Genomic DNA, 12,830 nt, shown 5'->3' on the forward strand with positions numbered 1-12,830 from the left:
AAAAATGGTACTGGGGTCTGCCTATACTTCTGCCACGTAAATGTTACAGGGGGTCTGCTTATACTGCTGCTGCAGAAATGTTATTGGGGTCTGCCTATACTTCTACTACAGACATGTTACAGGGGTCTGCCTATACTGTTACTACAGAAATGTTACTCAGGTCTGTCTATACTGTTACTACTGAAATGTTACAAATACTGGGCTCTGCATGTACTGCTGCTACTGAAATGTTACAGGGGTCTGCATATACTGCTGCTACACAAATGTTACAGGGGTCTGCCAATACTGCTGCTACATAAATGTTACAGGGGTCTGCCTATACTTCTGCTAATGAAATGTTACTGGGATCTGTCTATACTGTTACTACAGAAATGTTAATGGGGTCTCCCTAGACTTCTGCAACATAACTGTTACTGGGGTCAGCTTATACCTTTGCTACAGGAATGTTACATGGGTCTGTGTATACTATGGGTGCACTAAGTCTTCCCATCGCGGTGTTCTACCTATCTGGCCCCCCAAAAAATCCCGACTGACTAGGGCATGGATTGTGGGCCGAGGCCAACATGTATTTCCTCTCACGTAACCTCAGCTATCCGGGGCACTGCAATGGGATTTCTTTATGTACCATCTGTGTGTTCCTGCTAGCCACCCATGCTGTGGGTGCACAGAGACTTGCCATAGCGGAGTTGTACCTGCCTGGCACTTTAAAAAAAAACATGAATGTCTAGGGCATGGAGTGTGGGCCGCAGGCAACATGTATTTCCTCTCACGTAACCTCAGCTATCCGGGGCACTGCAATGGGATTTCTTTATGTACCGTCTGTGTGTTCCTGCTAGCCACCCATGCTGTGGGTGCACTCAGACTTGCCATAGCGGAGTTGTACCTGCCTGGCACTTTTAAGAAAACCACAAATGTCTAGGGCCTGGAGTGTGGGCCGCAGCCAACATTTATTTCCTCTCACGTAACCTCAGCTATCCGGGGCACTGCAATGGGATTTCTTTATGTACCGTCTGTGGGTTCCTGCTAGCCACTCATGCTGTGGGTGCACACAGACTTCCCATTGAGGTGTTTTACCTGTCTGTCCCCAAAACACTGACAGACTTGGGTAGGGTGCAGAGTGCAGATGGTTTACCCCTTGCATTGTCGATGAGGTATCCGACACCCAAACAGAATGAGTAGCGTGTGGACACATGGAGCCCCCATTGCTATGTCACTCGCAGCACCTTGGGCCACACAAGGTGTTTGCTGGGACAGAGGCTGACCCAGGGCCCGCTTACATACTTCGCACACCGAGTATTGCTGCATTGTGGAGATGTGTAGAAGTGCTGGGCTGGCAGTAGAGTCCCCTTTATGCCCATGTTTGCAGCTCCTGACAGAGGTGGCAAAGGATTGGAATGAAGATGGAACGTCAATCTATTATCAATTCTCAACAGCATTGTGGGCTATCGCCCCCCTCCCCTTTCAAAGAGGGTCGCTGCCTGGCCCTGCCAACCCTTTTGCATTGTGTGCCTCCGGTTCCTCCTCATCGCAGACGCATGTGGAAATAGACATGAGGGTGGTGTAGCTATGAAGCAAGCGTGTGGCATGAGGGCAGCTGAAGGCTGCGCAGGGACACTTTTGTGTGCGCTGCGGACGCAGGATCGTGCGGGGGGGTTGGGCAGCATGTAACAAAGGAGAAGAGGCAGCGGTGTGTCCCGCAGACAGTGATTGTACTTGGTTGGAGGTAGTGTGGTGCTTAGCTAAGGTGTGCCTTGCTAATGAGGGTTTGTCCGAAGTAAAAATTGTTGGGGGGGGGGGGCACTCTTGCCGCTATTATGGCTTAATAGTAGGACCTGGGAACCTGAGATGCAGCCCTGCATGTTGCCCCTCACCTGCCCTAACCGTTTCTGTGTCGTTTCCATCACTTTCGTAGGTTTTGCAGATTTGCACAAATGAAAACCTTAGCGAGCATCGGTCATATACAAAAATGCTCGAGTCGCACATTGACTTCAATGGGGTTCGTTACTCGAAATGACCTCTCGAGCATCGCAGAAAGCTCGACTCGAGTAACGAGCACCCGAGCATTTTGGTGCTCGCTCATCTCTAATAGTAATGTTTAAAAAATAAATAATTTTTTTAGAAAAATAAATAGCCTTTTTTTGCTTTTTTTTACCCAACATTTTTTTATTTTTCTGTTGATACGACTGTGTGGGGACTAATTTTTTGCAGGGCAACCTATAGTTTGTATTACTACTAATATTGGGAACATACAACTTTTTGATAGCTTTTTGTTCAATCTTTTCTGGGAGATGGAGTGCAATTTTGCCATTACACTGTTTTTTTTTCCTGAAAGAGACCTAAAGTAGGCCTTTATGGGGTTATTGATACAAGTTTTTAGATTTTTTTTAAATTTTATTTTATATTTTTATATTATTTAAAACAAATCTTTATTTCTCATCTATTGCATTGGGAGTCTACTGCAACTAGAAGACTGTTGGTATAGCTCCTGCTGTCAGCTATACCTCTCCTGCAGGCACTAAGCTGATCAGTTTTAGCTTGGTGCCTGTAGGTGGCAGACCTCTTCATTCACCAGTATTCAGCAGTTATCTTTCCGGATCTGGGAATACAGGGCTGGCTCTGGACTCTCCCTGTGACCCCATCGAAGAGGGTGTACAGAAAAGCCCGCAATTGCATCCCCCTATTAGAGTAATCCCTTCCTATCTAAAGGCAAGCAAGCAGAGAGGGGTACACACATTGCTGAAGTCCCAGAACTCCACAGTGAATAGTTGAGTATTCTCTTCCCTGAGGTAAGTATCAGCATTCTGGCAACAGCTCTTGGGGCTGCTGGGGAACTTCTTCTGAGTCTTTATCGCAGGTGGCACTGATTTTCATTGCCCGTTCTTTGCAGTGCTGACTGGGGATGAAGGTAACTGTGGATTGTGGGCTGTATACTCCCAGCACTATGGGGTCATGTGGCCTACGTGGGACTCAGCTGTGCACACTTGCACCTGCAGTTCACCTGGGTGATTCAACACAACACCACTTTCTAGCCTTCCACCACCAATTTAGGTTCCGGCTTCGGTCTAGCTGTGGCACTCCCGTTAGTGCGGCCTGCGCTGCCGTAGGGTTGAATTGTACCTTGCACTGGTAGGGGGAGAACATTTTGCCTATCCTACTCCATTGGGCCCACTTTCTGCATTCTCATTGGCTCCCGATTTTTCTCCTTACACAGCCCGCCTCTAACTAACCTTCCTTCGTCCTGTATTTAGTCTCACATTTCCTCTGTAGCCTTCTGAGATCAGTGGTGCTTCTGACGTGCTCTTTACATATCGAGCAACTAGCAGTTCAGGAACTGCTCTAGATCAAGTAAGATCTGCCTGGATGCTAGGTCCCCTTCTATATGTATCCTTTTGCATTACCCCTAGAACTAGGTCATATACAAATTGCTCTATTGACTACTATCCGCAGGCCCTTGGCATTGTGTCTGACTAGAGCTGAAGGCTCCAGAAAAGTCCCAGCCACAGCAACATAATATGTGTGCTCTCTCTGTAGTACCAAATTTCCATGTGGACAGTCTGAGCCATTGTGCCACAACTGTTTTCCCTTGAGACAGGCCGCCGCAAACTGCCTACAGACACTCCTCCTGCTCGGCCCTCATTGACTGACAAACTAGAATGGACACACTGCCTTTCTCGGGTATTATAGTACTTAAGTTGCCTGTAAGGTCCACTTTAATAAACTCTCCACTCTGGTTGATAGCCTGATAGTGCTAGTGAAAAAAGTCCTTTGGGTGAAGGATCGTACACCCATTTTATCTGTGGAAGCCTTTTTCTTCAGATGTCAGAAGCATTATACAAAGGTCTTTCACTCTCATACAGAGGATATCCAGAGTCCCAGAGGGAGACCCCAGACACCAAGCATATGTGGGGAGATAGGGGAGTAGAGTGCTGGCCCATCACAGCGGCACTTACCATCCTCCATCCCAGAGGGACACACGCAGCCAAGGCCAGAGTATCCTGGCCCCTTCCCAGGACACCCCTAGGAGAGGGATGGCCAATAGTTGGGCAAACAAGGAAGAAAGTTGTCCCGCATGACGCCACTTTTCCTACACATACATACATACACACACACACACAAACAAACACCCCCCCCCCCCCCCCCCCCCGTAAAAAACACAGTCCCAGACAGTTCTGTAGTCCCACAAGTCTCTAGGAATGGTCAGAGCCCTGAATAAACTGTACTTGTAGAATAAGCAATAACAGTACAAGGCAGATTCAATTGTAGATATTCACAGCGCAGGTAGAATAAACAGATAGAATTGATTAGTATCTCCACGCGGTTCTCATAGACTTGCAGATGCGTGAGTGTGTAGACAGTATATTGATTTGTAGTACCTCCACCCAGCTTTTGTATACGCTTGAGCGTGTAGAAAACAGAGTGCCTTTGCACTGGCCTTGGAAACAGATTTGAAACTCACTGATCTCTCTCACTCTTGGGGGCTCACTCGATCAGCACTCCATTCTCACTCGGTACGGGAATCTCTCCTCCTCTTCCATCTTCAACTTATGAGGGCTAAAGGTGTTCCTATGTGCAACTTTACACTCCACACCAGAAGATGGAACTCTCGAAGATGGACTCCCTTCCCACTCTCAGTCACTCACATTTATAACCTTAGACATACTACATGACAAGAAATAACTGATACATTTACAGGCAGACTCCAAGCACTGTAAACACTTAACCCTTCACTCACTGCAGCTGTGCAATACACATAACACAGTGACAGGACACTTTTCACAGCGCACCTACAAAAGACATGCATGCATGACATTTAGGCCTCCTTCCCACGAGCGTGACGGGGTCCGCCGCGTAATATTACGCAGTGAAGTCCGTCACGGCGCCCCCCAGAGCCCCTATACTTACCTGCGGGAGATAGCGTGAAATCGCTTCCCCGCCCACCACCGCCGCGTCACCGCCCGTCACCGCCCACCACCGCCGCGTCACCGCCGCGTCACCGGCCGTGTCACGTGCACGGCCGGCCGTGTCACGTGACGCGGCCGGCCGCGTCATTTGGCGTCATATGACGCGCGGCGGTGGGCGGGAAAGCGTTTTTTCACGCTATCTCCCGCTGGTTACAGCGGGAGATAGCGTGAACGGACGGCTTCCATTGACTGCAATGGAAGCCGTCAGTGCGTACAGCCCGTCCTCACCCGCAGAAAATAGAGCATGCTGCGGGTGAGGACGGGAGAAATCGCGGTGCGTAATTCCGCGCTGGAATTACGCATCGTGAGCATTGTGCTATTACACTACCGTTCAAAAGTTTGGGGTCACCCAAACAATTTTGTGTTTTCCATGAAAAGTCCCACTTATTCACCACCATGCGTTGTGAAATGAATAGACAATAGAGCCAAGACATTGACAAGGTTAGAAATAATGATTTGTATGTGAAATAACATTGTTTTTACATCAAACTTTGCTTTCGTCAAAGAATCCTCCTTTTGCAGCAATTCCAGCATTGCACACCTTTGACATTCTAGCTGTTAATTTGTTGAGGTAAGCTTGTGAAATTGCACCCCACGCTTCTAGAAGCATCTCCCACAAGTTGGATTGGTTGGATGGGCACTTCTGGCGTACCATACGGTCAAGCTGCTCCCACAACAGCTCAATGGGGTTCAGATCTGGTGACTGCGCTGGCCACTCCATTACCGATAGAATACCAGCTGCCTGCTTCTGCTGTAAATAGTTCTTGCACAATTTGGAGGTGTGTTTAGGGTCATTGTCCTGTTGTAGGATGAAATTGGTTCCAATCAAGCGCTGTCCACTGGGTATGGCATGGCGTTGCAAAATGGAGTGATAGCCTTCCTTATTCAGAATCCCTTTTACCCTGTACAAATCTCCCACCTTACCAGCACCAAAGCAACCCCAGACCATCACATTACCTCCACCATGCTTAACAGATGGCGTCAGGCATTCTTCCAGCATCTTTTCATTTGTTCTGCGTCTCACAAACGTTCTTCTTTGTGATCCAAACACCTCAAACTTGGATTCATCCGTCCACAACACTTTTTTCCAGTCTTCCTCTGTCCAATGTCTGTGTTCTTTTGCCCATCTTAATCTTTTTCTTTTATTGGCCAGTCTCAGATATGGCTTTTTCTTTGCCACTCTGCCCTGAAGCCCAAAATCCCGCAGCCGCCTCTTCACTGTAGATGTTGACACTGGTGTTTTGCGGGTACTATTTAATGAAGATGCCAGTTGGGTACCTGTGAGGCGTCTGTTTCTCAAACTAGAGACTCTAATGTGCTTATCTTCTTGCTTAGTTGTGCAACGCGGCCTCCCACTTCTTTTTCTACTCTGGTTAGAGCCTGTTTGTGCTGTCCTCTGAAGGGAGTAGTACACACCGTTGTAGGAAATCTTCAATTTCTTAGCAATTTCTCGCATGGAATAGCCTTCATTTCTAAGAACAAGAATAGACTGTCGAGTTTCAGATGAGAGTTCTCTTTTTCTGGCCATTTTGAGCGTTTAATTGACCCCACAAATGTGATGCTCCAGAAACTCAATCTGCTCACAGGAAGGTCAGTTTTGTAGCTTCTGTAACAAGCTAGACTGTTTTCAGATGTGTGAACATGATTGCACAAGGGTTTTCTAATCATCAATTAGCCTTCTGAGCCAATGAGCAAACACATTGTACCATTAGAACACTGGAGTGATAGTTGCTGGAAATGGGCCTCTATACACCTTTGTAGATTTTGCACAAAAAACCAGGCATTTGCAGCTAGAATAGTCATTTACCACATTAGCAATGTATAGAGTGCATTTGTTTAAAGTTAGGACTAGTTTAAAGTTATCTTCATTGAAAAGTACAGTGCTTTTCCTTCAAAAATAAGGACATTTCAATGTGACCCCAAACTTTTGAACGGTAGTGTAGGTTCAATAGAACCTAATAGCTGCGGGCAACGCAGCGGATTTTCGCCGCGAATTACGCGGCGGAAATCCGTTCGTGGGAAGGAGGCCTTAAGGAGGGGGCCAGTAAAGGATTTTCTGGGCCACTACAGACGTGTCAGCCAAAGAGTGGAACCATTTTATCAAACGCTTTACCAAACCAAAACATTTGGACATCATGTACCACTTTCTGCAAGACTTGGTTAAGTGGAGGTTGTCTTCTCCATTAATAGACCCCCAGTATCCTCTTTATAAAAAAGCAGCACCCTACCTGTGACGGCTTGTCTCATCCTTTCAGGACATACGTGGCAAAAAACTAGAATCCCTAGCTAAACCATACTTTGAGGCAGTAGGTTTGGCACTTATCCCTGTTTTTGCTTCTACTTGGGTCAGTAGGGCCACTACTAAAGGTGGTAAGCAACCATGTTGCGGCATCTTTTCTGGCTCTTCTCCAGAAGAATTAACCACTGTTTCACAGCTGACAGGCCAAATGGGAAAATTTATCAGTAAAGACTCCCTAGATTGAGACAGACTATTGACTTGTGCATGAGCCACTTCGGTTTCCTCTCGTAGGATACTGTATCTCAAATCCTGGGCTGCAAACTCTGCTTTAAAGTGGTCTTTAACACATCTTCCTTTTTCTGTCTCACGCCTCTTCGGCGTCAGACTGGATGAGATTTCTGAAGCCACTGGCGGTAAAAGTTCTCATCTCAAATCAAGCTGTGGGAGATCTGCACAGAAGAAAAGGCCTCAGTTTCATTCCTTTTGCCATATTAGCCCCCACTCCTCTGATAGCAAAAAATACTCGCAGGACCAAAACCAAAGACCCTCCTACAAGCCTTGTCTTTCCTGGTGTCTCAAACTACAATCCTCCAAGTCTACCTCTACTAAATAAAGGGCAGTCCTCACTCAAGCCATCTAGGGTGTGAGTTTAACTTTCTCTATTTAGGGAGACTTGGTTCACTCACATCTCACACCCCTGGTTTCGGAAGGTCATCGTTTTAAGTCCATTCTAACATCGCTTCTTCAGTTCCAGAATTCCAGTCTCTCCTTGAATGGCTAACGGTTTGGCTTATGTGATGCATAGACTTTCCTGTTAGGGTTAACCCCTTAAGGACATGGCCCTTTTTTTTCAATTGAAAAAAATTGTAACTCCTTTATTTATCCATCAACTTAGTTGTATGGGGGCTTGCTTTTTTCGGGATGAGTTCTAGTCTTCATTGGTACTATTTAATATGATGAGAAACTTTTAATTTCTAGCGGCAAGGGTAATTTCGGAGAGGGAATGAAGGGATGAGGCTATAATGGGGCTTATTATGTCGGTGAACCTGAGATGGGAAATTAAGGTGAACCTATTCTATTAACGTGGCCGGAGAGTATGCTCCTCAAAAAATCTATTGGGGGAGTAGATGACATGCTTGATGGTAAACAAGATTGCCCTGGAAGAGACAAAGCTCTGGCTGTTGGTTTGCATAGGTGCATGAACTGTCAATAATAGTAGCAGGATGACCAAGTTTTATCACACAACACTTCACAATCCACAAGGATAGCTGCCAACTTCTCATTGACCATGATCCATGATAATTTTTTATCACAAAATCAATGCTAACTGAAGTTTGCCTCCAGGACCGAGCGACTGCTATACGTGCAGCTAGGAAGCAGTAGAATATCCATTTGTGTGTGTATTTGGGGATGTTAGCAATTTGCTTACCCAGGAGAGTTTCCCAGGGTAATTTTTTAGTGTCAAGTTTCTAATGGAGAATATTAGAGTATATACCTGTATCCAGAATCTACGAAGCTTGGGGCAGTTCCACCAAATGTGTAGGAAGGAGCCCTCACCCCCACATCCTCTGAAGCATACGCCTGACATCCACAGAAACATACTGGCTACTCATCTCAGAACCAAATACCAATGCATTAAAAGTTTATAGCCCGCCTCGTTATTGCTACATTAATAGAAAGCGTTGCAGTTGAAATACCTATTTCATGCCAGTCCAAGATTGGCAACTTCTTGCCCAGACCCTCTACTTACCTCCACATATATGGTAGTTTATCCGTGGGTATTGTAAATTGGGAGTACAATTTGGCTTTTTTTTTTTTTTCTTTTTTCAGGACCCCTAGTGTTTATGTTGCACAGGCTTTCAAAAACAGTTAGCTTAGCAAGGTTTTGTCTATTCCCAATAAGGGCTAACGCATAGTGTTTAATTTGTTGAAGACGAAACATCTCCGAGTTTGAAATGGGGTGGACAGCCCGGAAAAAACTCAAATTGTCTGAAGCCAAGTCTGTCAAAAAAAAAATACAAGAAAGGAAATGTATTCACTAAACTTATTGGTCTATTAGGATTGTTGTCAGTAGATTAGGTGCTCCTTGAATTATTGTGGCTCCTGTGAATGGAAAAACCCTTTTTAATATTTGAATTTTGATACATGCCTAACAATTTGTATAAACATTTTTTTTCTACAAATGTCATAAACTATCGGTATAATTGTAATGTTATATGGAAAGATATTAAAATCCAATTGTTTTTGACAGATGATGGCACCAGGAGCTCAGGTGGACATCTGACATCAACAGATTGTAAAGTCGAAGATCATAGTATCATACAAGATAAATATGAAGAGCCTGCTATTATCCCAGATATACCCTCAATTTATGGAATGGATGTTGAACATACCAGAATTCATACAAGGGAGAGGCCATATTCATGTTGTGATTGTGGGAAATTGTTTAAGCAAAAATCGAGTCTTGTGGAGAATCAGAAAAAACACACAGGAAAAAAGATATTTTCATGTTTGGAATGTGGGAAACGTTTTAAGCATGAAAAAAGTATTGTGGAACATCAGATAATTCACACAGGGGAAAAGCCACATTCATGTTCAGAATGTGGGAAATGTTTTCCACATAAATCAAGTCTTGTGAAACATCAGAGAAGTCACACAGGAGAGAAGCCATATTCATGTTCTGATTGTGGGAAATGTTTTACGCAGAAACCAAGTCTTGTGATACATCAGAGAAGTCACACAGGGGAGAAGCCATATGCATGTTCTCATTGTGGGAAATGTTTTATGCGGAAACCAAGTCTTGTTATACATCAAAGAATTCACACAAGTGAGAAGCGATACTCATGTTCAGAATGTGGGAATTGTTTTAAGTATAAATCAAGTCTTGTGGAACATCATAGGATTCACACGAGGGAAAAGTCCTTTTCATGTTCAGAATGTGGGAAATCTTTTGACCATAAATCAAGTCTTGTGAAACATCAGAGCATTCACACAGGGGAGCGGCCATATTCATGTTCTGATTGTGGGAAATCTTTTAAGCTGAAAGCAAATCTTGTGGAACATCAGAGACTTCACACAGGGGAAAAGCCACATTCATGTTCAGAATGTGGGAAATGTTTTCCACACAAATCAAATCTTGTGACACATCAGAGAATTCACACAGGAGAAAAGCCATATTCATGTTCTGATTGTGGGAAATGTTTTACGCAGAAAGCAAGTCTTGTGATACATCAGAGAAGTCACACAGGGGAGAAGCCATATGCATGTTCTCATTGTGGGAAATGTTTTAACCAAAAATCAAGTCTTGTGAAACATCTGAGAATTCACACAGGGGAGCAGCCATATTCATGTTCAGAATGTGAGAAATGTTTTAAGCAAAAATCAAGTCTTGTGAAACATCTGAGAATTCACACAGGTGAAAATCCATTTCCATCTTCGGAATGAGGGAAATGTTTTAAGACAAAATCATGTCTTGTTTCACATAAGAAAACACATGAGAAAAAAAAAACATTTTTATGTTCGTAATGTCAGAAATGTTTTAGGCAGAAAATAAATCTTGTTAGACATCAGAGAATTCACACAGAACCTTAACTGTATTTATGTTCTGATTGTGGGAAATGTTTTAAGTAGAAAGCAAATCTCATTACACATCAGAATAATCATACAGGACAGGAACTATAAATGTCCTGAATGTGGGAAATGTTTACAGCTTAACCAGATCCTCTTAGACATCAGAGAAGTCACACCGGGGAGAAACCATTTTGATATTCTGAATGTTGGGAATATTTTACTTTGAAGTCAAATCTTGTTGACTATCAAAAAACATACATAGGAGAAACCAGATTAATGGGTTGAATTTGTCAAATGCTGCACTCACAAATCTCATGTGTTAGACTAAGCTGACATTTTCTTTTTTGATTGATAAATAGTAGAAGAAATAAAGATCCAACATGAAAATCAAAGATGATTATGAAATATATGTGTAGGGGGCGTGACTTAGCACCCAAGGAGAGAGGACTCAGGACTCCATCACTCCCGCTACCAACAAAAGAATCTAAGCTTTGCTGCCTTGGTTGACAGATATTCTTGGGTTTATAGAAACAAATTTGGGAACCCTGCGTATTTTACACCCTAGGGTTTGCCTCTTTGGCCTTGTGGAGGACATCTTTGGTGACACAGCAACACGCACTCTATGCAAAAGAAGTAATACTACTCAACTGGAAGCACCCCCTAAAAACCCACTAACACTGCCTGGCTGCATGAAATAAATAGTGTTACCCCCTTATATAAGCTGACATACGTGGCTCGAGGGAAATTTAAAATTCTTCCTCTTTTTCTTGATTTTTGGTACTTGAGTAAAGACTGATTATCCGCTGTACTGGCGATCGCGCTGTGGGTAAAGTTAAAGTTAGAGGTTTAATATGTTTGTACTTCATACCTTTTTTGTACTCTATTTTAATAAAAAATAAAAAGAGGGTATTATAAATTTTAAAGGATTGATGAAAGTATGATGGTCTAATACTGTGAAATATTACTGATGCACCTTCCTTTATTTTATTTTTGTATTGTGATGTATAAAATGCTAAATAAATATTCTTTTAACCCCTTCCCGTAAGGGAACGTCATGGCTGGGGGGTACTATCCGCAAATAGACGTAGCCTTGCGTCATGTGGATCCAGTAGCGGGAGTCGGCTGTCACTGATAGCCGGCCTCCCGCTGCAAAAGCGCAGGTACATTAGAGATGTGTCCCTTGCTGTTAACCCCTTCCCTGCTGCAATCTATGTAGATCGTGACATGGGAAGGTTTCAAAGAGGGAGCCCGCTCCCTCTGTGAGTTTGCTGGGCTCTCACGATATAATCGCAGAGAGCCCGGCTGGTTGCCATGGCAAAAGGATTTCTATGATTGCTGTAATAGGGGTTAAGGCATTGCAGGAGAGAAGTCCTGCAATGCCTTATCATAGCGATCAGAGCTAGTATGGTGTAAAAGAAAAAGATAAAATGTAAACAAAAAATACTTTATGGGGCTTTTTCTCATATTAGCATTACAAAATCCCATATATTTGGTATCCTCGTGTTTGTAACAACGTGTACAATAAGTTGAGCATTCTTTTTTTCCTGCACGGCCTCCCAAAAAATGCAATAAAAATAATTTAAAAAGCCGCATGTACCCCAAAATGGTACCAATAAAAATGACAGCTTGTCTCGCAAAAAATAAGCCTTCACAGAGCTCCGTCTATGGAAAAATAAAAAAAAGTTATAGGACTTTAAATGCAGCGATTTAGAAAGAAAAAAAAGACTTTCAAAAAAAGTGATTTATTGCAGTTAAGTGGAAACAACTAAAAAAATGAATAAATAAGAATTTTGGTATCCTTCTAATCGTACCAGCCCACAGAAAAAATGGATTGTGTCATTTATGCTGCATAATTAACACTTAAAAAAAATCTATGGCAGAATTGATACAATCATAAAAAAATAAATAAAAGTCTTACAATATAGATTATGTACTCAAAAAATGGTACCGATAAAAACTACAGTTCGCCCTGCAAAAAAAACAATCTCTTATACGTCCGCGTCGACAGAAAAATAACAATTTGATGGCTTTTGAAAAATGGAGATTAAAATCCGTCAAAA

At 43.4% G+C, this 12,830-nt stretch overlaps 1 protein-coding gene across 1 annotated transcript in view; it reads left to right on the forward strand.

Annotated features, from left to right (window-relative positions):
- Positions 1 to 12,629, forward strand: part of LOC136624336 (zinc finger protein 250-like) — a 325,143-nt gene extending 312,514 nt beyond the window's left edge. The window contains exon 9 of the mRNA XM_066598267.1: positions 9,452 to 12,629. Coding sequence (XP_066454364.1) covers positions 9,452 to 10,644 — 1,193 coding nt within the window. The 3' untranslated portion in view covers positions 10,645 to 12,629. The remainder of the gene's footprint in view (positions 1 to 9,451) is intronic.
- The last annotated feature ends 201 nt before the right edge of the window (positions 12,630 to 12,830 follow it).

Source organism: Eleutherodactylus coqui, chromosome 4 (genome assembly GCF_035609145.1).
Source record: "Eleutherodactylus coqui strain aEleCoq1 chromosome 4, aEleCoq1.hap1, whole genome shotgun sequence".
Taxonomy (NCBI): domain Eukaryota; kingdom Metazoa; phylum Chordata; class Amphibia; order Anura; family Eleutherodactylidae; genus Eleutherodactylus; species Eleutherodactylus coqui.